Raw genomic sequence first — 27,641 nt, 5'->3', positions numbered from 1 at the left:
ACACCCTAAACAGAAATGAGCCCAATGAGCCTGAGAGTGTTTTTAATGTAGTTTTGCACATCCGGTACGTGCGTTTGTGTGCTTGTGTGAGCCGTACCTGTTAAAGTGGTAGATATCCTGGATGTTGCCGAACAGAGCTTCTTTATCCTCAGAGCTCAAAGCCAGACGGGACTGGTTGGAGATGCTCTCCAGGTAGTCCTGCCGAAAGAGAAGTCAGTTTGTTCACATTAAAGTTATGAAGGAGCCAGAATTTTAGAGCTCAGACGGGGACGCATGCAGACCGCTCTTGACCACAGGACGGCCATTTTGTTTCAAGATCCAAAGCAGAGTCTGTTCCAACCCCACCCACACAGAATGATCAGGTAATCCACTAGTGGCAGTTATTAGAGCTCTGCGTCACAACTGCCCGAGCGTGACATTAGTCAACTTTAAGGTCGTCCCTGTAAGTCCCGAGTGAGGAAAATGCTGGGAGGCAAACAGGCATAAATCTGGAGGATTTCCTTTTCTCGACATTTATCACTCCTTCAGCATTTCACCTGAGGAGATGATAAACGAGTCTGCCAGGAAAAGTAGGAGACGGGAGAGACAGAGCGAGGAACTGTCAGGGCACTGGTCTGCATGGAACCGTCTGGAAGCTTGAATACACTCCACTGACCAGCCTGACTCCCACAGCTACACAGGAATAAGACTCGTTCCAACTCAAACATCAACCCAGTCGTACTCGGGAGCAGGTAGGCAAATGGGTTCAGGGGGCTGGAGGCCTCCTGGTGGCTGGGGTCCAACCGTGATTAGACCTGCAACAGGGCAGGATGGATGTTTCAAGCCCTCTGAAATCACCGGATCACGCTGAACGGGCGCCAACGCCTCAACAAACACGAACTCACGTTTGAGTGTGTAGAAACTACACATGAAATCATATCAGTCCCATCAGTCTGCAGACGGGTTGATTGTTTCCAGGATTAACTGATATTTTGGATCCTTTCAAATTTAAAAGGAGTTTATGTCATCCTGCCGAGCAGTGGTGGAGCAGGTTGGCCCCTGTCCTGAAGTAGCTAAACTGGTTCCTGAAATGTTTTTATGAGTAAAAACCTTCCTAGTTCCTGCATGGCAACCACTCCAAACATACTTTGGGTAAATCATTAGAGAAGCTGTTCCGTGCGTTGATTTAATTTTTGGTTATGTATCTCAGTAGGAACCACTTTCTGCGTAACGCGATGCTGCATTGGCCACGGGGCCGCGGGTCTGAGCCAGCCTGACCCGCTCCGTCATCGCACTAAGCCAAAGCTTGACTAAGCTGGACAATGGGCACACAAAAACACAGCTACACTCCCCGTGAAGCACAAGACGCAACACGAAAACAAACCCGATAGTTTCTGGCGTTAACCATTAACCTCCTCCAGCACGCACGCTCTTCCTGAAGAAAAAAAAAAAGAATCAAACACATCCTTCACTCTGCGGCGCTGTAGGAAGTCCACACAATCCAGACAATGCTGAGTGCAAACACTGAAATCTCATTACTCGGAATGTTTCCACAGGCAGAGCGCTGTTTCCAGGTTAATCCTAGTCTAATGGCCGCCACGATGCCTGTCAGACCTCAAAAACACGAGAATAAAAACAAAGGAAGGCGAGAAAGATGCAGAGGATGGCGAGATGGTCGAGGAAGTGTGTGTGTGTGTGTGTGGGGGGGGGGGTGGTGATCCCACAGAACTAAAAAACATCAGAGGAGATCTTAAACACACCAGGAAAACAACAACACAGCAAGTGGAGACAAATGGGACAAATCTCCAGTCGTATGCTGCGAGTCTAGTTTGAGACGTTTCCAAGGACACTAAATATGGAAGGTGCCTTTCAAAACTTCAGCCCTCCATTGTGGCATCAGATTTAGATTTGTTTACATTCTCCATCCTTGGTTAGATGGCTTCTATAATTGCCAGGTGCCTGTATAGACTGGTGTATATTCCCATTTCTATCAGCTTGAGAGTCCGTCTACGGTTGTTTGTTCCCTTATATACAGTTCAAGTAACCCAGATTCATTGAGCACGTGCACTGAGCGCATCTCTGCTGCTGACAGATGAAACACAGGTGAGCCCAGGGGAGTCTGGCTAAATATTTACTCTGAGGCCATCGCACCCTGCGCCGCTGCAGGAAGCAGTATGGGAAAAGAGATTAGTGAATTAGCGGCTGCAGAACCAGCTGGTAATAGATGCGACGGTGGCGTGCGTAAAGGTAAACCATCCCTTTAAAAGCTCTGCAATGGCAAACACAATCAGGGCTCTGTGTCCACACAGCGCAGCCATGGAGGGGGGCCAGGGAACGCTCGGTACATGCAACTTTTCCCTGATGAATAATTAGCTGTCCTGTCCATGTTAACGTGGCCGTCCAGGGCTGGGTGGTCTGGTGGTCCCACGATGAAAGGTGGTCTGTGGTGTTAATGGAAGCTGGGATTACTGGAACAGCTCCTCAGCTCTGCTCAGTGTTTTTCTAACCCACTTTAGGCATTGTTATCTTCCACCTTTTTTCCTATCTCTCCCCCCCCCCCCCCCACCTCTAAGGAGCTGAGGGGGAGAAAGAGGGGGAACGTTGATTATCGGTGACAGCCCGAACCTACAAATGGGAAAACTCACTGTTGCTTCACTTTGTGTTCGAAATGTGAGTTTCCTGCACTGCTTTGCGATTCTGGAATGAACTTTTTAACCCCAAATATCACAGACACGTATCATGACACTACGGCCAGGAGTGGGGGAGGGAGCTCTGTCAAATCAGGTTCCAGCACATGCAAAATAAAGCATTTCAATATGCAAATTTACCGTAGTTTAGCATCTCGCACACCATATGATGTTTGTTGTCCAAAGGTTTGTTGGTTGGACAAAGAAATAAAGAGGAAGGACCTTTAATGCACCGCTGCTCAGCAGTGCCACTAAAACACCGGCGAGAGGGGGAAGCGTGTTTGTTCCCCAAAGCGAACCACAACAAAAGTCTATTTTTCCATTCGTGTCCTTCGTTACATTGAATTTTCCAAGTCTTTCAGAGGAAATGACAACATCCAGACCGCAACCGCACACGCAGGTGACCTTATTGTATCGGAGGTTTCGAGTGTCACGTGTGGTAGGAGAAGCACAAAGGCCTGGGGGAAGTTTCTTATCTGGTGATTTAAAGCCCAGCGTGTCTCAGGAAAACCAGATCTGGGAGGCGCAGGTTGTGACACATTTCCTGGCAGGAATTTAATCTGTGATTTCACGTAAAAAAGCATTCTTATCTATAACATTAGCTGACAGCAACTGGTAATAAATCAGATTACATTAATATCCTTTCAGAGATGTCTCATCACGGCTGAGTGCTCCGTACCTCGACGATGCTCCTCAGGTCCTGCACGTAGGTTCTCTCTGTGTCCAGGATCTCCTGCACCACCCGGTCAACATAGGTTTTGGGTCCTTGACCCTGTCTCGTCTGGTCTGCATCTGGGCCCACCCCAGGCTCTGAATGTTCTGCCACAGTCTGTTCACTGTCATGCCTCCCCTGTCCCCTCCCTCCATCATTCCCGCCATCTTCATCCTGGCACCCCAGCTGCCGGGCCGGCACCAGCTCCAGCCGGATCGCCCCAGAGTCCTGATCCGGGGTCCCGAGGTTACAGTGCGGGGCGGCAACGAGCGTGGAGCGGCTTCCCAGCGAGCAATGGCTGTCGCGGGAGGAGGCAGAAGAGGAGGTAGAGCTGTAGCTAATCGGCCTGTCGAGGGACGAGTCCATGCTGAGGGCAGAGCGGTAGCGCAAGGAGGCGTGGTGGAAGGACGGGTTGCGGAGCCACCGGGGTGGTATGTCGACGGAGCTCAGGGCTGAGCCAGAGTCCGGAACCTCAGGAAGAGGGGGCAAAACATCGGGCAGGTAGTTGTAATCGTCTAAGGGGAAACAACAAGAAAAAGAAAACACTGTCACACACTTTCACATAACGTGCGATAGGCACCTGGGCGCCACCGAAGCATTGGTTCCACTATGGTTGTTGCAGGACGGCGGTCATCACGGGGGTAATCCCCGACCCCCGTCTAGACAGCTGATCTGAAACGTGTCACCCGTGAATTGCGTTAGTGAGATGAGTTCATCGCCATCACGCATAATGTTTCCCGCCTTTTCGCAATCGCCGTCCCTGCAGCCGCCTGACGGCCGTTGAGGCTGTTGCGCACGTTTGACACGTTTCCCCCCCCCCCTCAAACTAAGCGCGCTGTGTGCGACTTGCGACGCTCTCACAATGCGGCGTTCATTCCAGCCTCACAGTCTCTATCTGTTTCACATCCCAATTCCTGACATTCCTGCTGACCGCAGTCCGGGTGACCACCCGCCAGTCGAGATCACTAACCCTCACAGATCTTCGGTTCCATCCATCCACAGAAGAGCCTGATGGCCACAAAACAGCCGGAGATGAGAGGCTGAGCGTTTTGGGTGTCTGAGCAAGAGCGGAGCAGGGATTTAAGTTTAATGAGCAGATTAATAGAGGAGGAGACGGAGGCGGTGAATGGAGGCCTTATGTTTGTGTGTGCAGCTCCTTGTGTGTTTATTTGGCTCTCAGACGGTGCCAATCTGGCACCCAACCTCATGTCTGTGGACAGAGCCGTTAAGATTCGATTACCATCCCCAAAGCCGCACTCTGGCAAAAAGAAGCTTAAGCACAAGCTCAAACCTTCTCCCCTCAACCTCTTCCAGACTCTCCCAAAGCCCCAAACCAGGAAGTAGATAAACAAGGACAACAGAGCCTCTTGCCAGCTCAGATCAGGTTTGATGCTGATTTTTATCTACAAAGCTGGATTCACCCAGCAGCTCTGGTGCTGTATGGGATGGAGTCTCTCCGTCTCTCTCTTTTCCAGCAGCACCGGTTCAGCCTAAACCGGCCTCACTTCAAAGCATCCCTGATCACAGAGTCGCATTCAGACACATGTAATGTGAAGCGGGGAACAGGCGCAAAGACTCCCGGTACATTCGCTCTCATCTTTCCAACCCTGGAGGTCTGCACACACCTCTTTGGTGAGCAGCAGGCACGCTGGTTAAACTGGACACAGGTCGGATTCTGTCCCTACTGTCCAGGGACCAAGAGTGTATGAGAAGTACAAATTACACTCTATAGATCTGGGTTTAGCTGCATTTTAAGACGGCTGGTCCATGAATCAAAAGGAGAAGAGACAGCACCTTATATGTTCTAAACCACAGTCTTGTTACTACCGTAGATGCGGTAGTTACGATATTATGCAATTTGTCCCTGGAGACTCACCCAGCCTGTTGTTCCTGGGTAGTGCAGATAACACACGTAGATTTGTTTTTTCCATTTTGACATTTGACACATGAGAAACTAGACTGTTTACTGAGGGAGTAAAGGTGTACTAAAACAAGCAAGTAATGAAGAAAATCCAAAAGATTTTGTCTGTACAACTACAGTCATGTATTTTTAATATAGCACAAATATTGAGTCAAGCGTCTTATGCTGATTGTTTCTGCTTCACTGAAGCAGGCTCTTGTGTAGGAGTGTTGAATCACAACCCTTCCACTTTTAATTTGGCTCCACTTTAATGCCAAGAGACACAGGCAGGAATTTCAGCCTGCAAAACTTAAGAGAAACTTATTTTATTCTTATTTGCTAATCTTATTTATTAGCATTCTTAATCTGCCCTCTCAAGCCACGACCCACTTTTTGACGAACAAAGATGAGCGACAAGTGTTAATGGGGAAATAAGATAAAAGAGCAGCGGTTCGCTAACACACACCTTCCAAGGGACCTGGTTTATATTATATTACACATCCTGCCATTAGCAGATAACTGAGCTGAATGACAGACGCATGACATATCTACCTCATTATCATGGTAGGTAAATGTGTGTGTTTAACATATGTGAGTCTTTAATTTATAACACAATCTGATATAGGCACTTAATGATATAGATACCAGCACGCACGCACACACACACACACACACACACACACACACACACACACACACACACGCACACACACACACACACACAGGCAAATACAGAGTACATCTGCAGTGAAACCCAAACATCTTTAGAGAGAGATTGCTCCATCTTGTTTGCCCAGCCCCTCCTTCCCACCTTCTAGCTTCATGTTTGGGGCACACCCTGGCTGTTTCCTGGGTGAACTGGTCTGACTTTTGTACATACATACATACACTCACACACACATACATACACACTCACACACACACACACACACACACACACACACACACACACACACACACACACAGAGTTGCAGCCATATTTAGGGATCATTTACACAGATCCATTTCAGCATAATCTGGATGGGAGGTAACTGAAGCTCGGACATCTTCTGTGTGTGTGTGTGTGTGTGTGCGTGCACGCGCAAGGATTAGGATGGTAAATGAGGGCCGTGTTTCCTGCCAGAGTGAGTGTATGAGAAAGGCCATTACAACCTTTCACTGTCTGCGTTTTCTTCAACACCCTGAGGCAGGATTATTAAGCGTTCAGCCCAGTTTGATATGTTAAAACATCAGACACGTCTGGAAACCAAACAGGCAGGACAATGCCAAAAACACCAACAATACCTTGAGGACTTGTCATCAGAAAAAAGTTTTGTAAGCCGTTTTTGGACTTTTTAAACAAGTGTTGCCTGGATATGACTGGATTATTACTGTTCTAATTTTAACCACTTGTGACCATTTTCCATGTATAAATAACCCAAGAATAGTCAGTTATCCATACACAGGAGTTTGACCTTAAATCCAAACTCCAGATCATTATCTTCACCCTGGTGCTTCTCTACCTGTCCAGCCAAGTTTAATGACTGATGCCGCACTTAACCCGCCCACTTCTCACTTTATGTCCCCCTGAATTGCTCTCGACACCAGAGTGGTCAGCAAACAGCTGTGGGCTCCTTCATCTCTTTACAGGCCCCGATGATCATCACGAGTCTCCCAAACAGCAGAAAGCAGCCTTTAGTAATGAGCAAGTGAACTTCACATGTCTCTGGTCTGGTTGGAGAGCGTGAGTGAATACAGTGACCAACAAAGGGGCAGATATGTTATGGATGAAGGCACATTGTCCACAAAGACTGCAGGCTTTGTGAAGGTGCATTCGGTCTGAGGGGCATATTGGTCTTGACACTGCTGACATCGATGAAATAAAGAGCCAGGAGGTCCAAACTGGAGACATCCATTTGTCTGGTTCTGGAAAGCTGAGTGTGGCTCTTCATGTCTGTGAAGTAAACAACGCGCTCTCGGTGCGGCCGGTGCACAGTCCACAAACACTCATTATGTCGTCAGACATGCAGACCGCTTATTTTCCGAGGATGTGCCAGTGAAATTCTTGTCAACATCATCGGGTGAAACATGACGTCGGCGGACATGAGCCAGCCTCACACATGACCCCATTCCTTCGTCTGTATTTCCCGTCATTTCTAGATCGATGCCACTCTGTCCAATACTTCCTACTTTCGTGTCATTATGGGTTTAAACCCCGTGTTTGTCGGGCCGTAACGCCGGCTCCTGTTCGCTTTGTGAGCTCTGCAGGACATTCCTGCGAGCTCAGACCATCCCTCTACAAGCATACTTAACCATGTAAAAATACACATTGAGGGACCCGTGCACGGCTTCAGACCACCAGTGCTCATATTAGCATTTGGAGCACATGTGTTCCATAGCACTCCCTATTCATACTCATGTTACCAAGTCACGTTTAAGGGACTCATCTATGAGGACGAGACCTTGTGTGTCCAAGCGAAGAATTCTAAGGACACAAACTCCCCAAATCTTTAATTTAAAAAAACAAAAAACACCATTAAAACCAGATTCTGATGTGTTAGCTGCAGAAACTGGACCACACAATTCACACACCTCACAGGTCCTTTAATCAACGCTGTTTGTCCGCGTGGGTGCTTGTTTATGCGGCAAAGGGCCAGATGGCATTTAGGTTCAACACCGTGCAGAGGTGGTTTTAAAAACATTACAAATGACTGGTGCACAAAGTTGGGGGGGGGGGGGGGGGGGGGTGAAAATGTGCCAGTTTGCGGTGTTTTTAAGGAGACAAGCCACAGAATGTTGGGGCGGTGTCGCATGAGCTGGACATGTGTGAGGGAAGAGGAGAGGAATGAAAGTAGGAAGAGATGAGAAGAGACGCCAAAAGGTCAGACGCCTCCCACCCTCCTCGCTTTTTCTCTTTTCTGTCTCCAGACCAGTGCGGATCGAAGTTCCCCACCCCAAGCAAACTGCCCGAATCATCAAAGCGCCACTCTATCAAAGGCAAAAGCAAAATGAGATGTTTGAGTCCCGCCGTGCTGGTTTTGCTCCTCGTCGCCCGGCTCGATTTCCGTCCCCTTGATAGAGACGCAGCCCTGATTTCAACTGACGCTAAAGACCTTAAAGTGTCATTCGGCATTTCACACCACGGCTGAGCCGAGCGGTCACGGAGGGGCTGGGAGAGGAGATGGAGTGGAGCGAGGGTAGAGGTGGGAGAGGCAGGGTCCAAGGACGGGATTTAAGACAGGATGGCCTGTTTCCTCGGGACAAACAAAGAGCTCCTAAGGCCAGGACATATGCATCAATTACAATACAGATGTTTCAGCAGCCATGTGTAAAGGAAAACAAGCCTTCCCTCTTCATACTGAACAAACCCAGGAAACATAAACCTGATCTGTGATTTAATAGACTCTTATGGCCTTCGCTGACCCACAAAACACTGTTAAAATAAACACGGACACAGCTGGGAGGCTAATTAACAGGAAATGCCCGCCCCCCTCCTCTGTCATCAAACAGAAACCTTTCCAGTGATCAAACGACAACATTTCAAAAGCGCATTTATGGGTTTTCTACACACAGATCGGCACCCGGGTCGAGTGGGAATGCGCAGCATAGTTTTAGTGGACAGCATTGATGTTTAGCCTCTGTGGGAAAAAAATGTCCGTCTGCAAACTTACACCTCCCTATTTTCAGAAACACACACCCACTTTCGGGACACCCGTGCAACCCTTCCTGCTCACACCCTTGCCCCCCCGTCGAGTGTGACATACTAGTCTCATTCTCCGGATGTTTGGGAAAACACTCGTCCCGCGGCTCTCCCGAGGACTGGACGGCTATTGACTTATTTCCTATACTAGACATGTTATTCGAATGAGCCTGCACCCCACTTTACAATCCCCATGCCCCCCATTCCTTGCACGTGAGTCCACGGTATGGGGGGCAGATGTCCTCTACCTCCCTGCACAGCCAAGCAAGTGGAGTGGGAGGAGGAAGACCGAGGGGTCCATTGTCTCCAGCACCTCTAAACCAAAGAATTTGTTCTTAACAGTAATTATTCCGCCCCCCCCTCCTCCCTCCCCCCAACTCTTCTACGCTCTGCTGTCGATCTCGTTTTGAAGCTACCCCCCACCACCCCTGCCCTCAAGCCTCTAATTTGGGGCACAAACTGCAGAAAAGCACCTCCGCACAAGAGGACATAGGTATATGTGTCCAGAGATTCTACAGATCAGGATTCACTAGCGCACATTCAGAAATAACAACTTCTGCAATCATATAAACCGTCACATCAGCAAAAGAATCTCCAAACGCTGCAGACGCCACGATCCGAGTTTGCTCAGGGATTTAACTTGTGATGCGAGAAAGCAAACACTCACATTCAACGGCAGGGGTGATAAAACAAGCAGGGGACACTGTTCACACAGCTGTACTGTTGGGAGAAGGGTGCTCTGGAGACGCTTCACACAGTGTGTCAGCGAAAGACAAACTATCACACACACCAGTCAAAAGAGCCATCGAGACAAACAGCCGCACCGTCGACCTCTTCTCTTCTCCTCTCTGGCTTTTGGGGTGGCACACGTGACACTTTCGGGACACTTTTCCACAGCTTTCTCCTCCTCACAACACAGGGCTCCGGCCACATTGGGATTCGTTTCTTGTTGCAGTTCTGACAAATTTGCATGTGAACGGCTCCGAATGGATTTGTTAAATTGGAGCATAAAGAAAGAAAACACACTCTGTTAAGGAGGAAAAAGCGTCTTCTCACCAGTAGGCATTGTGCCTTGGCTCCTCTCCAACAGAAATTAGCCTAAATGCAGTTGTCTAATGCAAAAATGTTTGCTGCAGGGTTACAGGTAAGCAGGATTTTCCCGGGCGTGCCACATATCCGGAGTATTCCCACCAATCTGGAACCAAAAAAACCAAAATTCCTTCAGACGTCCCAAAGTCTCCCAGTCATTGTGGATCCTTTCAGCCGGGGGCCAAACATCAAGTCCGAATCCTCCAGCAGGGACATGAGGGGGCACTCAACAGAATCCTGCAGCCTCTCTCTGCTGCTGCTGGTTAGATGTTTCTCTGCCTCCTTTGCAACACATCCGCTGCCTTCATGTGTGCATCTACAAAAGTGCTGGTGTGTGTTTGCATGTGTGTGCTGGAGTGAATGGCCTCTGCTCTCCACTGCTCCCTCCCAGCTGGGTATTCCCCTCCTCCTGACTCCTCCTCTCTGCCCCACAGCAAATTACAAGTACGGGTTGGGAGTTCCACGCAAAGAGCCGCCTCTGCTCGTCCCTCTGCCTTTATCTTCCCGTCCTCTCCTTCGTTCCTGCCACCGCGCCCCTTTTAGCCAAAGTCGAACTTTGGAGCTCCATCGCGTTCCGCTGCACCAGCACCGCTGTGTGCTTTTGGCGCACAGCCCCAGAGATCACACGCACGCTCGCGCGGTTTAGGAGGAACAGGGGAGAGGGTTAGGGCTGATGAGTAGGGCGGGAGCCTGCTCACGAAAAATAGCACCTCATCCGCTCATTGCTTCCCAGATCAGAGCAACGCACGTGACGTGCACGGACTCTTCATTGGTGCGTCCCTTTGTGCATGTTCTCTGTCCGTCCACCGTGGTGGGCGGGGGGTCTTGACTCCTCCCACAATCCAAAGACGTGCTTTTGGGGCACAGGTGAGTTGGCAACTTTCAATTGAATGAAGGATTAATAACCTTTAACACTCCTGACAAACGAAGAGGAAGCATGCAGCCCCTAATGCTGATGATGGTGAGAGCGGTTCAAAAGTGGTTCAAAACAGCCCCCCCCCTTGATCCAACATGTTTCCATCATTAATCAAAACTGATGTGAAAAGGAAACGTCTACCTACGGTGTCACTGCTGCCAGTTGAATGAATTAGAGGCATCTGCTTCGCGAGCTCCAGATTGGGAAGACGACATTGGACAGAGCGCCAGATTCGTGTGGTGGGTGCCACGACCATATCAGAAAACACTTGAAGTTCAGGTCAGACCATGTTTCCCAAAAGGAGACACACGTGGGACAAAAGAACCTCAGTCATGCACTAAGGCTCAATGCACCGACCATTAGTCACCCCTCTCCACAGACAAGGACTGGTCCCAGCAGCATGGGGTCCTGCTCACACCACCCCCTTCTTACCAATACAATAATAGAGACCCCCTGGACTACACACACACACACGCACGCACGCACACACACACACACACACACACACACACACACACACGTAGAGTCCAGACTCCAAGAAGCATGGCCCCTCTCTGGTAATGGTCTGAGGATTCATTGAACCACAAAGCCCTTAAACCTCCGTATCTAACTACTGTTACCCTGCCACACACACACACACACACACACACACACACACACTTCATAATGAGCACCTCTGGCCTGGCAGACAGGGAGGCGGCCTTTAAATCCTCCGATCAGCCGAGGTCGATCTACTGATAGAAACCTTTAGCAGCAGCTGAATGCCTGAACACTGCAGCAGTTATAGAGAAAAAGCTCATCCTTCTTTCCTGGAGATCAGTATAGAAAGGTTCTGATAAGTTTATAGTTTCGTTAAATCATGTAAAAGTCATTGGAAATGCTGAATTATCAGAAACACAGAGAGGCGTGTGTGTCCAGCATGGACAAAGCTGCTTGATTTAAGGACAAGGTCAGGTGACCAAGTTAACATGTTAATAATGTCATTCTAGAAACCATGATGAACTCTCCCCTGCAACAGGTAAGAGCTGCACTGTCATTCTTGGAGCACGATGTCAAGCTTTTATTTTAATTTAGGAAAATGGTTGTTTGGCAGAGTGATGGAAGTCAGAATGGGGAGGGGGGGTGAGAGACAGAGAGAGAAAGAGAGAGAGAGTCAATAAACTACTCAATTCCTCATAACAATCCTGAAGTGCAAACACTGAAGTAGAGCACAGAGTTCATACACCCTCTGCTGAACTTTTACTAGTGTATAGACACACACACACACACACACACACACACACACACACACACACACACACACACACACACGAAAAAGGCTCGGAATGACGCAGAAAGGCCATGGGCTGGCGTTGGGGGTCACAGCATCCTCATTTCTCTACTTTTCTCTAAGCCCCAGACTGCAGAACTGCTGTGAGTAACGAGCAGTTTGTGGGTGGAGGGTCGCTCGTATACAGTTCTGCCCCCCCTCTGTGACCCAGTCTGTCTTGGTCATTGGTGAGATGGATCATCTGCAGACACACACTCCTTTCTATCTCAATCTGTCAAGCACCCCCCCACCACACACACACACACACACAGATTAATTCAGTGTCACAGCTCTTTGGCTTTTGCCCTCTGAGCTCTTCATTAGCAGTTTAGCCGCATTTTTTTTTTTTACCCTTTTCAAGTCCAGAAAACGAATTCATCACTGTCTAACAGTGTGTCCTCTGTATTTGTTGTGATATGCTTGAAATCTGAAAGGAATAGAACATTTTAACTGTAATCTATGAAGTGCAAACTGGTGTGAATGTGTCATGAATATCAAATGAGAATATTAAATGAACAGCAGCGGTAAAGGGCAGCGGCTAAAGCCTGGCTAGCTGACAAGAAGAGCATTATTGTGATATAAATCTTATGACAAATGCTTAATTCCCCACTCTAAAACCTAATGGCTAGCTTGAATAGCCAGGTAATGCTCCAAATACTGGAGTCTGTGTGCATTCACACTGATATTTCTGGATTGTGGATCAGTGACTGGAGATCACTGAGGTCCAATACTCTAAATTACATGATTTATTCATATATTTAACCCTTAGTTCATGCCAAAAACATTGTTTGGTTACCTTTCTTAGGCATCAGCATCCCCGTAGACTAATTTAATCCCAGTGGAAAGAAGCCAGTTAACTCTGTTTTACTATATTGATTTCCCCATTTACAGATGAGCTTTGCAGACGCTGTTCTCCCAACCACAGCTGACTACAGAACAAGTTTCATCTCATATTTGTCCCTGCCCAAACTGGCTGAAAACCCGGGAATATCCTCTCAGTACAGTCAGACGAGACAACAGCAACACAGAAAAATCTGCAGCTGTTGTGTCAACAAGGTCAGCAGACGCTCCTAATGACGGAGCAGGCTCGGAAAAACCAGGAAAAGTATTTACGATGGGAGATAATGTCAGATTTCAACCACTTGGAGTTGATGTTCATATTAGCACAGACAACTGGGGGGGGGGGGGGGGGGGAGCACAAAAACAGGTGGTTTCTGGGATTCATAACTTTTATTTCCTGTATACAAAAATAACTTGGCCCCTTGGATGGAAAATGGATCTGAAACGCACCAAAACTCCCCCCCCCCCTCCCCCCCGTTCGGACTTAGTCAAAATGTGCAGCATTCTGGAGTCGGGTTGTGTTTCCTGTGTGCAAATAACAGTTGAGCTGTCTCAGCTTTCGACTTGTATCAGAAACGTGTGTATGTCAACATGTGTGGCGGATGTATGGAGGAAACGGTGTTTGGCCTGAGATTAAAAACACAGGACGAGGGTCCCGATCCAGGAAAGGAGACCCCGCAGAGCTGAGACGGTGAGACGTTTTAGGGAAACGTATAAATGACTTGAGCGACAACATTTTTTTCACCTCGAAAAGTGAAGTCATCTCAAGTCTGGTAACTTTGTGACTCTGAACGATTGGAGTCACACTCTAAATGGGTCCATCCCAGTTTATCTGCAGATCTGCGTCCCTTAGAAGCCTGGTGCTCCAGTTACCGTCCCCAGAATGAGGACAGACCACAAAGGAGAACACACGTCCGTGTGGGCACACACACAAGCGCAACCAGGTTAGCAGCGACCCTTCAAGTTGGATTAAACAGACATAACAAACACACCTACAGATGTAATCATTCCTACTTCTACGCACATCTCCGACCACAAAGCTTCAAAGAAATGCTCATTCGGTCTCTAATTGAGGGTCCTGAGAGGTTGAAGAAAGATTTTATAAAGTTGCCAGTGCTGCAACGGCGTTTCTCTCTCTTTTGAGCAAGTTGGGGAGGCAAAACCCTCCACAGCAAATTAAATCTGCTCAGGCATCAGTGAGGTCAAAGCTCAGAGGAGGCCAACCTGTTACTCACCTCAGTGAGACCATTGCCACAGTTTCTTCCGCCGCTGGTATTCCAGTGTCCTGCCGAAGGTTAGATCCATGTCTGCGCTTTTGAACGATGTCCAGCTTCACCAGGAGCGAGACCTCTGAAAAATGACTTGGGGAAGAGCTGGGCTCACGTTGAGGCGGCCCGCTCTCTGTGGTCCTCCCCTCAATGAGGTCAGATCTGGGATAAAGACGGACACTGAGAGGAAAGGGGAGAGAGGTGAGGGGGGGGGGGACTGATGGAAGCAATGACTGCCCACTGGAAGGGGAGGGGGGACAGACAAGAGAGGAGCTTGCACATCCAAGTAGCCCACTTCCTGACCAATTACTGCAAGACTAGTCTCTCTCTCTGCTTCTAGCTAGGCTGTTATTCTCTCTCTCTCTCTCTCTCTCTCTCTCTCACTCACTCTCTCTCTCTCTCTCTCTCTCTCTCTCTCTCTCTCTCTCTCTATCATATGGGATCTCGGTGGGGACTGGAGAACAGCCAGCACTGCAGAGGACACAAGTGATGGAAACTGCACTGATCTGGTGTGCGAAAACACCCCATCGCCCGCTCATTTCCGTAGTTTCACCCACTTCCTGTCCATTTTTAAACCCCTTTGCTCCATCCGGTCCTTTGGACCGTTGCTTCCAACAGTCCTGTTGAGATCAACGAGGGTCTCACACCTTAGCGGATCCCAAGTTGAGCTGGAATCAGGGTACAGACACATGTTTAGCATTGTGTTTTGGGTTGCTGCCTTTTAAAATCTTTCCACATTGTCCTCTATTCTCCTCATGTTCTTTCTTTCTTCTCCTTTTTTCATATTTGGTATTAAATATTATTTGACCTGCTTCCTCCCTGCTAAACAGACTGGGAAAGTGCAGCAGAGACAATGAGGGAATTGAGCAATTCGTTGTTGTCCCAGCCCAGAAATATACATTTCAAAAAGTTGTGAAAGCTCAACACACAAACAAAATCAAGAATTGAAATAATCTTAAATAATATCCAATAACGACCAAGCACACTGATGTGGAGTAGGAAAAGATAAAGAGACCAGCTCAAGGACTAGCTTCCATCCAACTAGCTCAAGGACTAGCTGTCCGCGTCCCACTGCTAAAACCACAAGTGGGCCAGAATGCCCGCCCCCCCCGGTGCCATTTTCTGTATCGGAGCTCCTCAGCTATCAGATTATCAACACAAAAGGGTCACAACAAAAACAGAGAGAGAAAGAGCGGAGATCACAGGGCTCGGCCTGCTGCGAGCGGCTCTGTATGAGCACACACAGAAAATATCCAAGCCAACAGTCTCATTGTGTGTGTGTGTGTGTGTGTGATTCAGTCATTGTTCTGCATCCTAACAGAGCAGGACGGAGGAAAGTCCCTTCTGTGCAGAGCCGCTGGCTGCCGTTACTGCTTCCTGGTAGCAAGGCTTCCTGGGATTGATAAAGGACCTCCTGGCACTGTCGGGGCGCACACTTTCTCGCATATTTTCGCTGGTCCTTTTGAGGGAAAACAAAACCACAGGTGTAGCTGTGCTATCACATTCGCCAACACTGGCTCCTGACGCAAGCTGCATGTAACTTAATCCTGGAATGTTCTGACAATAGCCTGAGCAGTTAGCCTGTGAAACGTAGCTATTTTAGCCCTGCTTCTTGACCCATTGCTGCGGTGACAAACAGGGCTGATGTGGGTCAGCGATTTGCTGCTCTTAACCTGTTATAACCACAAACACCATGCCAAACCTTTGTAACCCAACAGCAACACCTTCCACTTTCAAACACGGCGAGCTGTCACATTAGCATCGTGGCTGCACGACCAAATGAGAGCCTACTGCCGACCTATGGTGACGGTCAGGTGGGTGGAGTGTGTACAACTATAAAGCTAAAGTAATCACTTGTTTTACTGTGTTGATGATCGAATGCAGTTGTTTACTTTAAAAATTGGACCTCCTGGAAGAAAAACTGTGTGAAGCTGGATGATGACTGTGATTAGCTCAGTTAACTCGGGCTCCTCTTCTTGGCCAACACGGTCAAACTAGTCTGGTAGGAAGTTTGGGGATCGTTAAAGTGCTGAAAGAGCGTCAGAAACAGGAAAACACCAAAGTCTGAGCAAAAGTCCAAACGTGACTTGAGTATCTCGATGCCTCCCGATGACCCAAAGCAGGAAACCAACTGTCCCCAAGCGCTTCCGCTTCCTGCCCGTCCCCCGTTGTTTGTTGACAAATGACCACATCGAGCAGGAAATGACGTCGCCAACAAGGTGAGTCACGCTCTTGTGACCACCGCGTCATCCCCACGTCACACAACATTACGATTTTATCACAATCTCCTCCACCCAGACTTGATGGACTGAAACTGTCAACACAGGAACAGGAAGTGCTAATGGGCCCTCATCTTTTGGACTTCTTTTGCTCCCTTTAGATGACTCACGAGATGACTGTATATGTCTTTACAGACAGTGAAGGTTGTGTACCTGAAGTGAGGTTGTGGAACCCTTGATCCTATGACCATGTGGCCTAATGGATAAGGCGTCTGACTTCGGATCAGAAGATTGAGGGTTCGAGTCCCTTCATGGTTAAGTGTTGCTTTTAGGGTGTAAAGGGAATGACTGGGAATCACTGATGCTCTCTCCCACTCTACGACTTGGCCTGTGCATTTAAAAGAAGCTTTCAGGATATAGTAAGAAATGGAAGAAAGTTATACTGTGCACACACATACAGCAAGTTTACTCTGCTGTGTGTGTCTGCATGAGTACTTATGTGGGTTTGTTTGGGATAAAGAGCCAGGGGTGCATGTTGGCAGGTTCCCTTTGACCTGCGGAGGCTTTATTTCCCTCCATATTCATATTGGGTTAATACTCAGCCTTTCCCATGCCAGTGAAAACCCTGGAAGCTGAGCCCTCTCAGGCCCTCTGCTCTCTTTAGGGAACCTAAGATGTCACTGCAGACAAAAGGAGCCGTGAAACCCGTCCAACTCAAGCGGGGGCTATTATTTACTGTACCAAAGGAAAATCGCTCTTCTCCCAAAGTGAACACCCCCCCGACACACACACACACACACACACACACAAGTGTCAGCTCCTCGTCCTGCTTCCCCCTTCCTTTCATTTTTCTCACTCTTTTCTTCGACATCGAGTCTTTACTCTCCCCTTCGAGCCCCCATAATGAAGTAAATGGTGGGTTTTGAAGCCAGTAAGCCCAGAATTAGGAGTCGGCTTTAAACTCTCGTTTTTATTGAGCCATTCAGAGCGAGCAGAAATATCTGCGCCAATCCCAACGAGGAAGGAAACGCCGCTGCCTTCACTTCTAACGCAAATGAATGGCTGCACCGCCTGTTCCCCCTTCAAAGGAGTGGAACTTTGCACCCAGAATTATGTAGTTACAGCTTTGCCCACGCTAATGATGCAGACTTGTAAAAGTACCGACGCTGCGACTGGGGACGGAACAAACTGAAGGTTTTGTTTTGCAGGAACAGAACCAAAGTGAAGTGAAGCGACTTTGGGTATTTTTAGGATCATGAAAATTAAAGAGGAACATTTCACACATTTTGGACCTGAAATATTAGTTTCATTTATAAATCATACTGCAAAGTGACATTTATTACATCTAACAGCAGAACAGGTTTGAATAGTTGCTTAGCAACAGGCTCCGTGGGCCGACGTTTCTTCAAGAATCCGCTCCCGGAGGTCACGTAACGGCGTCTGTCTTCTAGCTGCTGAATGATCAAAAAGAATTTAATGTTCTAATCATCCAACCGTACGCGTTACTGTGGCAACAATTTAAGGATTATCGCCAGTCCATCAACCGTCCAAGGTGTCGGACTGGAACTGTACATTGTCCATGTTTGGTGTAAATACAGATGTTTGTGACACGTCTTAGGTTGCAGGTGAAGGTTGTAAATAGTGGATCCTGATTAATCTCAAATCATGGTAATGACGCAATTAGCCACCGACCTCACATGTAGCTTTTCCTTCACTCATTACATAAAGAATTATAATTACATTTTTAATCAAGGAAAAGACAAAATACGAAAAGATGACGCAGGCTTGAGAAAGATCAACTTGAGAATGCCCCCCCACCCGTTCTATAAGTGGCCTGGATACATTAGATCCATGGAGAGGGATGGCTGGAGGGAGGAGGCTCCTTTATTTTTAGACCCGTTCCCTCATGCACTCGCACTATCACCAGGATGTGATTTAGAGAGGCGTTTCTAGCCAAACTTTGCTGTTTGTGATTAAGATCTTACCTTACCCCCGACAGATGGATAAAGAGCAACGATAATTCTACTGGAAAGGGGGAAAAACAAAGTCCAGACGTGCACAGACAAAGGAAAGATTGCTAGATTGCAAAGTTTTCACCATTTGTTTGGCAGGTTGCACCTGCAGAGTACAGTGTCATTTCCGAAGGAACAGTTCCTCTCAACAAACAGGATCACACACACACACACACACACACACACGCACATGCACACACAGGCAGATGTAATAGGCTATTTATACATCACTTCCTTTTATTTACCCAGCTCATTGTTCAGTCCACATCTGCTGAGGGCCACGGGCACAATGGTCAGTTCATAAAGATGACCACACAACGCACGTGCGCATGCGCAAGTGAGCGTGCGCACAAACACACACATACGCACACAAAGGCAGAGACAGAAGCCGGACAGGCCTGCATTCAGAAACGTCCACAGCTTTTGTTCTGGAACGGAGTGACAAACTTCAAAAGCTGACACCACCTGTTGCACCGTCTGACACACACACACACACACACACACACACACACACACACACACACACACACATGCACGTGCCATTGAGCTCGTCACTGCACTGGGGACACAGTTGGAAGTTTGGCTGCTTTGGCAGAGGGTGGCTCATTACAGCCTGTCTGTTTCATGTCAGCTTTAATGCAACAGGAAGTCGCTAAATGGCTTTAAATGCCACTGGACCGCTCACAACCTTTGCCCCAAATGTATCATATGGTGACAGATTCACATTTTCCTCACTTCTTGGGCATTTATTGTGAGGTATTTCCTGTGGGGAGCCCAAAACGGCCCCTGTGGGATAAACAGTTGGTTTCATTTTCAAACCACAAGCCTGACCCCCCCCAACACATATCTGTCCACATAAACAAATAGCTTTTTTAAACATGTTACTGACAAAGAAAAGTCTAAATATCCACTGTGTGGGCTGGAGTCAGACAGCAACTTACGAGCTGTCTGTTTAGTGTGTGTTGTGTTTCCTCATCAGACAGATACACCCCGGGGCTCTTCCTCTCTGGGCTAACACGAGTCTGCTGCTAAATGCTAGTTATAGGGGATCAAAACACAACTTGGATATGTTCATAGGGGCTGGAATTAAGCCTGCACCTGATATTTTGTTTGGTTTTTTCCCCCCGACTTGCATATTTTCACCTCCTTGTAGGAAACAGGCGTCTGCGAACAGCACAAATAATGATTGTTTATTTCCTGCCTTTGACTGGGGGCGTTGTGGGCTCATTTGAAACGAATGTGACATTTGATCTGTGTTTTTAATTCAGGGCCAAGTGCAGCAGTGGCAGAGATTATGACTGCAAAACCCTGTTTTTTTTATGAGAAAACTTGAAAATAAGTAAGAAAAGGAATAAGAAAAAGGAATCAAAACCAACACTTTCAATTCCGGACAAAGCTCATTTGTGGTGGGATGCCCTCTCCTAATCCTCTCCTTTTCTGGGCATTCTGTTGCTCAAGCCTGGTGCTCACAGGCAGTCGGACTCCTGCCCCTGTCCACACAGGGGTGGGGGTGGTGGGGGTGGGGGTGGGGGTGTTCCCTGCCAAATGCGGTGCAACAATAAAACAAAGGCCCCACACTGGAGTAAGAGGGGGATGTGGATGAGCATGCAGGGGTGCAGGGTGGGATGGAAAGAGGGTAGAAAGTGAGAGGAACAGCTGCTGAGTGGGAGAATTGGACTGGTGAGGGAGGGGGGGGGCATTAAAAAGGAGAAAAGCTGGTCGTATTATGGAAAGGGTTCTTCTCTTTTCTATATAAAATAAATAACTTTTATAGCCATTGAAGAACCCCCCCTCAACTCTTTTCAGGCATCCACAAATGGACAGGCGCGTAATTATACAGTCTAGAGTTTAAGTTTAGCTCTGCAAAGCGTTTCACAAATCTGGAAAAAGTTTAGCAAAATGTCCCTAAAAGTGTCAAGATGTCCTGCTTTGTACCAGATTGTCCTTTGGCTCAGTCTGAGGGGAATTCTCCCACCAACTCTGTCACTCAGTGGCAGAACCTGCTGAGCGCTGACAGATTTACTAAACACAGGGATAGAGATGACATGTGGGGGCTGCTGTAGGCCAGGTGTGTGTGTCAGTGTGCACGAGGGGTTCAACAGGTCAGCGCGAAATGATGTTACAACCCTAACACCCCTATAAGAGGTATTAAGACTTGCAGACCATTGTGGGAAAATTCCGATTATTTTAATCCTCATTGGCGTCGATCAGGAGCATCACCAGCAAATATAACGCTTTTCCCAACTTCGTACCTTTGACTAGCAAGAAAAAAAACAGTTTGTGTGAGAAGAGCTGGAGTGGAGCGAGCCATTGTGGGAGGCCCATGTGGTTTAACCATAACCTTTAACCTTTCAGTGGTTCTCTATACATTTCATCTCAAATAAACTGCAGGTTTGGGTGATTCTGAACAGGATCCCCATAACCAATACTGTTATAAATCCTTTGATTGAAGCTGAGGTTCCAACACGTCTGCATTTTACGCATTTATTTATGTTTTAATCAACTGTGATTATTTTTCTTTCATTCTTTCTGATACAATTTAAACCTCACCTGTTTCCCACTGTGCTAAGATAAACCCGCACCCCTCCTGCACTGACACTTGGTTCGGCCCGGAGGTCACGCTCCTGATGTTTGCACTGGTGAAATCCCTCGATGACGCCAAATGCAGCTGTTCAATTCAGTCCTTGTGTGTGTGTGTGTGGGGGGGGGGGGGATGCTAAAAACAATTTGCCGACTCGCGCGTTAGCCCACTCTCATCTGCTGCACCCTTTTTCATGTACACCGAAACGAGCCGAAGTCAGAAATAGCGCCGGGCATCGGAGGGGCGGAGAAGTAGACAAAACAAATTGAGAGAGGAAAGAAGCCGGTCACAGAGACGGGGGCCTTTGGGAGGAGGGAGGGAGCTGCTGCGTCCAACAACGGCGCACATTCACTTTCTGGATCACCCTACCAGTTTTGGGTGGCCTCATTGTTTCACGGACCTCGCTGCAACACCGGCCGGTGTCAGAATTCAGTGGTGGCGTTTCAGCAGGTGAGGGGGGGTTGAGGGGGAGCGATACTCTCAGGGGCACCTTGTCTCATCATTGAGATCAAGATAAATGGAGGTACGCTCAAAGGGTATCAATAAATAAGGCTGCGGAAGCACGGAATATAGAAAATAAAGATGGAACGGTAAGTAAATTGGGTGATTGGAGGGAATTTCGGACGTATTTTCCCACTTCAGGCTGGTGACTCATCTGAATGGCCGGGATTGAAAATGTCATCCGTTGTCCTGGGACGTCCTCTGGCCCTGGTGAGCTGGTTGGTGACCACTGACCCACCCTGACATTCTCCATAGGCTTCTTGTTGTCTCCCCCCCCCGCAGGAAACCTCCTGCAACTTTACAGGACTATTACAGTGGCTGTGGGACTAAAACCAGCCCAAACCAAATGGACCCATGAGGCTGGGAGCTTGGTCAAAGCCACTTCATTGGGAGCATTTAGTAATGCCATTAAATGAAGACAAGCTTTTAGCCACCACATCCAGCCACTGGTATTTTTACGCCACATGCTACTGGAGCAGGAGTATTTCAGTCCAACCCCTCCCCTCACCTCTGACCTTACAACATTTCATTTACATTACAACCTGCAGAGGGCCGAGAGAGACGAGGGGGCGTCCGATGAAACAAGTCTTAGCAAACCCAAACATGGCAATTTTGCAGCAGAGTCCATCACGGTCGTTTAATTCCAGTCTGGAACCGAGCCGCAGGCGGTACTCACATATCGCACATTGGGGTGTGATATGTGAGTACGAAACCAAAATACCTCAGAGCTGCTCTCTCACGTGACACCTGAACGTGGACTTTGATCTGGAACAATAGGTGCAGGTTTTGTTATGAGGGCCGTATATCAAAGTGGCGCGGTAGAGAAAAGGCTGCAAAATGGAGGAAAACAAAGTTCTGCCAAGTTCAAAGGGCACCTGGATGGTTCCCAAGCAAAATGCAGTAATGTTGCCAGGAGGAGCAGCACCAGAGACCATCACTGAAGAGAGGCTAACGCAGAGAGCGGGTTGGGCCGCCGGGTCTACATCTGCAGATGTTGTCTCTGGTTTCCTGTGACGACCTGACAGATGAATGCACATCTCATTTGGATGTAATGGCTCTCATTAGAGGACCGTTTGGGAGCAAACACCTGCACAGATGTTAGGTAACAAGCGAAAACAAACCGACTTGGTGACAGGTTTCCTCTTTGTTCCCTGTTTGGGCGGAATCCACCATCGTAATGCCGCTAGAATCTTGCTTAGCCTTCTCTTGGCGTGATTGCTGTCCTGCAAATGGGTATTAAAGCTATCCTGAAAGCAGACATTAAAACGTTTCCAAAGGTTAGCATGTGAAACGGTGAAGGCAGAGGGCCAAACTTTCCCTCCTTGTCACAAACGGTGTAATTAGGTGGAACATGTTTTTACAGCAGATCTTTAAAGGGCTTAAGTAGCGGTTAGTAGCGCAGCACAGCTCGTGTGTGTGCTGGAATGTCCTTCCCGGCTGAAGGCGCACAGACGGCGAGCGTGTTATCAGAGGTGCAGGATGGCTGACAGGGATCACACGAACCCTGAAGTGTGTGTAAGACAGCAAACCGGCCCCTCAGAACCACCCAATCATCACTTTGTTTGCTCTCTGTCGTACAACTGCACAAAGTATGAGTCCCAAATCCATCCTTTTCTGAAGGACGTTCCTCGCAGGAACAGCGGCAGTCCAAAAATATCTTTGTGCAACAGCTTGCAAGTCCCTGCATGTCCATCTGCAGCTCCTGTCTGGCCCAGAGACTCACAGAGAAGTGTAAACACACACACACACCTGAACTTAACAGGAAACACATGGAGATATGGATCAACCTTTGGTCCTGCGATATGTGCACACTCAACTATACACACAATTGGGCGATGACAAACTGAGAAATGTGAGAATTATGACAGGAAACGACGGCGAGAGCAGCTCGTCCATCAAGCTAACCTTATTGAAATGTTGCACGATACAATGGATCACACACACAAGCTGTGTTTTATCGATTGCAGCAGCTAGAAGGATGTTGTCCGACTGCATTGTGCGTGATTGCTGCATCACTTTGCATGTGAAAAATGGTGTTTTGCATGTCTCCCTGATCGGGGCTGTTATTTGCATAGGCTATCACGACAGGAAGTGAACCAAAGACAGGTGACACCCTGTTGGTGAGGTTAGCACGACTACTGTGAAAGCTAAGACTTGCTTTTCATGCTTTAATTGTACATTTGAGAGGCTTATTATTACCCAAAAACCTTCTGCGCGGCTGAACGCAACAGATGATGGCAGATACTGGCAGATATTGTGGTTTCGGTTCATTCAGGCCAACCACGGCACCAAATCTGGTCCTACACTGGCCACAAACAAAAGAAAACACAGAAGGTGTTTGTCAACTCCTATTAACCTCTGCTGACGCTATCTTCGACCCCCTCTTCTCAGTTGATTCCCCTTGCTTGTCAACCCCTTCACGCCTCAGCTCCTCCCCACTGCCGTCCAGCAGGGGAGGCAGCCAGCAGCAGGTGAAAGATCATGACCCCCCGCACAAAGACCGGCTGCCCATCCCCTCAGGCGGAGAGAGCTCTGCTCCAGCCTCTAGGAAAACAAGGGGTGGATGGATGTGGTGGAAGGGGGGCTGTCTTTCAACAAATTAGCTGAGGTGTTTCAAAATAACTAGGGTTAATGATGACTCAGCAAATATTACACAGCTGAAATGCTAACAAAAGAGGAAAATCCGGCATTTCATCAAAATGTCATCAAATGCAAAAATGCGACCTAGTGAAGTTGTTAGTTTAAGGGTTAGGTTAGGTTAGGTTAGGTTAGGTTAGGTTAGGGTTAGGTTAGGTTAGGTTAGGTTAGGGTTAGGGTTAGGTTAGGTTAGGTTAGGGTTAGGTTAGGTTAGGTTAGGGTTAGGGTTAGGGTTAGGTTAGGTTAGGTTTAGGGTTAGGTTAGGTTAGGTTAGGGTTAGGTTAGGTTAGGTTAGGTTTAGGTTAGGTTAGGTTAGGTTAGGTTAGGGTTAGGGTTGGGGTTAGGATAGACAGATGCTTTTCTTTTTAGCTGCAAACTGATGCCCTCTGACTCGTGCTGCTCTTGCACCACCTGGACCTTATAATTAGGCCAGGTTGCAGAGTGATTTATGATTATCTGGGGGGGGGCACATGATACAGTGCAGGACCAAAGACTTCCTGTGGAGCCATTCGTGTGAAAGATCTCCAGTTAAAACATCAATCGGGGGACACGGTAAGAGATCTGCCAGCTGTGGCTTCGTAAACCGCTACGACGGTATCATCATGTGACAAACAAGAGTGAACTTTCCATGCACCCAACCTCTTGTTTTCCAAAGTTAGCGTTTCTCATCAACAGGAAATTCTGTATTTTTTTTGTACAATAAACTTACAAGAGTGCGACAGTGTTGAAAGTCTTGCTAGCTGCCGCTGAGTTATTGCAACATGCTCTGAAGTTTAAACTAAGCTGCAGCTCATTGTTTAACCAAAAGGCTGATGTCATAAGTTTGTTGTGTTTGTCTGGGCGGCAACGTTACAAAGGCGGTCGTCGGGGAATTCCAGGACATCATACCTGCACTGATGTTTGCTGCTTTCTGAATAAAAGGTAGCCTGGATTTTCAGTTCTGGATTAAAATCAAATGTATGTTGTAATATTCAATTTTCCTGTGAGGAAAAAATACAAAGAAGCATCCTGATTGGCAGCTCTGCAGGTCATGTGACTAAGTGGAATTTGCCTGTTTATCTCCCCCCGTCTTTGCTACTGTGGCTCCGAACAACATCGTTGGACTTTGCTTTGGTTCAGTGTCTGGAAAGTGTGTCATGTTGTCCTTATTTACCTCAATGGTTCAGAATTCACACATCTGATGTCGGCTAAAGCTAAAGCTAATCATCAGAAATGACGGCAAGAAGGAGCTTCAGACACCAAGTGGCAGGCCATAAATCACAGCTGACATAAGAGTCGGGGGAAAGGTCGCAAAGGTCATCGCCTCTCGCGTTACGTTCTCTCGAGATAGACGAGAGGAACACCTGCCGCCGAAGAGATCCGGCTCAGCCCACTTTCCCTTTTTTGGGAGAAGTTAAAAATGTCCCCCTGCTGCGTCAATCATCGCTTAAAAAGCCTGAAGTGCCTGAAAACCTGCCCAGTCGCACCTTCGTCTGCCGTCGTGCCCCTGCTGAAAAACCCGTGGAGGTGAGCGGACCTGCCGTGGGCGCCGGAGGCTCGTGGTTACGTAAAAGGGTCAGCGTCAGATCCATGACGGGGCTCTCTCCGTCCACCACAGGTTACAGAATCCATCTTGTTAAAAAGAATCCCAAGACCACCTTCATCCCATCTTTTTGAATTTCCAAACTCCTGTGGATTTTTTTTCCCCCGGTTCTCGCTAGGTTCGTCCTCCCGTTTTGTTTGATAATCTTTTGTTTGTGATCTTCCGAGATTTCTGGCGTGAAGAACGAGATTCTAGATCGGCGGTGGGACAGAATCACGTGCTGGTGAGGCCTTCGATCACACCACACACAGTCCCGTCAAAAGTGCTCAGTGCCGGATTACTTTTTCATGGTACTTGATGAGACGTAGCAGTTTGCTGGGAGCTCATCTACATGACGTGACAGAGAACCATTAAACATGAACCCAACCACCATTCACACACATGAATGTAGCGACCAGACACCATCCAGAGTGGCCACGGCTTCGACACAGCTTTGACCCACCCAGCTGTGGCCTCAGCAGAGAAAACCAGCTGTCCTAAAGAGCCAAGGGCGCCCCGAATGAGCCTCGCCGGGTCATCTTACAGAACCGTTGAGAATAACCCTAGCACCCATAAAGTCCCTTTTAATGATTATGTTTAACCCTGTTTTCATCCCGTTGACCATTGTTGTTAGGGTTAGCTCCTCGCTTCGCTGTCAGCGGCGGACCGCTCCGATTCAGTGATAACACCCCCCCCCCCACACACACACACACACACTCAGGTTGCATGTCAGCGTCTCGTCTCCTAGCGCAGAAATTACAGTTGTACAATAACCGTTTTCCCTGAACGTGTGCAGGCACGCAGGGCCGTCTCCAGCCGAGCGGGAGTCCCACAGCCCACATAGTTTAGAGTTCAAGTCAAAGAAAAACTTTGATATCAGTTTTAAATCGGCTGCGGGCTCCTTTTGGGGCATCACCAGATTTAATTCAGATTTTAACGAGCCATTTTCCGCCCCTGAAGCCTAGCGGAGGTCAGACCCCTCCTGGAGGGGCCCTGAGGAAAATCCTTCCATTTCCCCCATCCAGGCTGTATGAAATCAGGAAGTGTTCTGTTGAAAACAGGCGTTTATCTCGGATCACTCGGGCTGCGGGAGACACAAAATGATTTCCTGACCGCAAGATAAATATTTCCTGCATTTAACGATGTTTATGCACGTCTCCTAATGCGCCCGCGTCCGTTCTTAGGCCCCCTTTGGTCAGGATTGTGTGGTTCTTTAAGGCAAAGCATTGTTCCCTATTACTATTGCATCCTGGAACTCTTCCCCTATTCCTAGACCAAGAGACGTGTGTGTGTGCGTGTGTGCCCGGTCCCTACATGAGTGTGAGACCGGGCCGAGATGGTGGGACAGGGTGGGCTTATCTGCGCCAGACTCTGGAGCAGACGTGGCTGGTGTTTGCTGCAGATAAATGGAGTCTGGCGAAGCGTCGCAGGCCAACGTGGGGGTTAAAAATAGGCTGCAAATGAGCGGAGGACGCAGGAAGCCACAAGAAGGAAAGATCCTCAAAGATTTACACAGATGGGGCATCGGAAGGAACTGTTTGGACAGATTTTTGCTGACTCAGCTCATGGCCCCCTTCCTTTAAACTTTAGCATTAACACTTAAAACAGACATTTCTGACACTGCTTCGTTGCCGCCGGGCATCACTTTTACAGCTTCCCAGACAGATGGGTGCGTGCACAAGCACGTGCTCACCTTCGGGCATTGGGAGGCCTCTCTGTGGGAAGAGCGCCGTCCCGGACTCGGGAGAGAC

At 48.2% G+C, this 27,641-nt stretch overlaps 1 protein-coding gene and 1 non-coding gene across 4 annotated transcripts in view; one reads left to right on the top strand and one right to left on the bottom strand.

Moving 5' to 3' along the window:
- Positions 1-14,586, bottom strand: part of LOC101073622 (pleckstrin homology domain-containing family G member 1) — a 26,499-nt gene extending 11,913 nt beyond the window's left edge. The window contains exons 1-3 of one of the 3 annotated variants that reach the window (XM_011612264.2): positions 14,347-14,586; positions 3,346-3,893; positions 98-198 (exon numbers count right to left, since the gene is read on the bottom strand). In XM_011612264.2, the coding sequence (XP_011610566.2) occupies positions 98-198; positions 3,346-3,744 (500 nt within the window). In that variant the 5' untranslated portion in view covers positions 3,745-3,893; positions 14,347-14,586. Of the gene's footprint in view, positions 1-97; positions 199-3,345; positions 3,894-9,747; positions 9,986-10,013; positions 10,789-14,346 lie in introns of those variants that run through there. The other 2 variants (XM_011612263.2, XM_011612262.2) reach the window with 2 other exon arrangements.
- Positions 14,587-16,843: 2,257 nt separating this feature from the next.
- On the top strand, positions 16,844-16,916 carry trnar-ucg (transfer RNA arginine (anticodon UCG)). Its single transcript has one exon. It is a non-coding gene; the product is annotated as a tRNA-Arg (tRNA).
- Positions 16,917-27,641: the final 10,725 nt, after the last annotated feature.

This window comes from Takifugu rubripes, chromosome 16, assembly GCF_901000725.2.
Source record: "Takifugu rubripes chromosome 16, fTakRub1.2, whole genome shotgun sequence".
Classification (NCBI taxonomy): domain Eukaryota; kingdom Metazoa; phylum Chordata; class Actinopteri; order Tetraodontiformes; family Tetraodontidae; genus Takifugu; species Takifugu rubripes.
The sequence above is the reverse complement of the archived record's forward strand: the minus strand, read 5'-3'. Positions and strand labels throughout refer to the sequence as shown.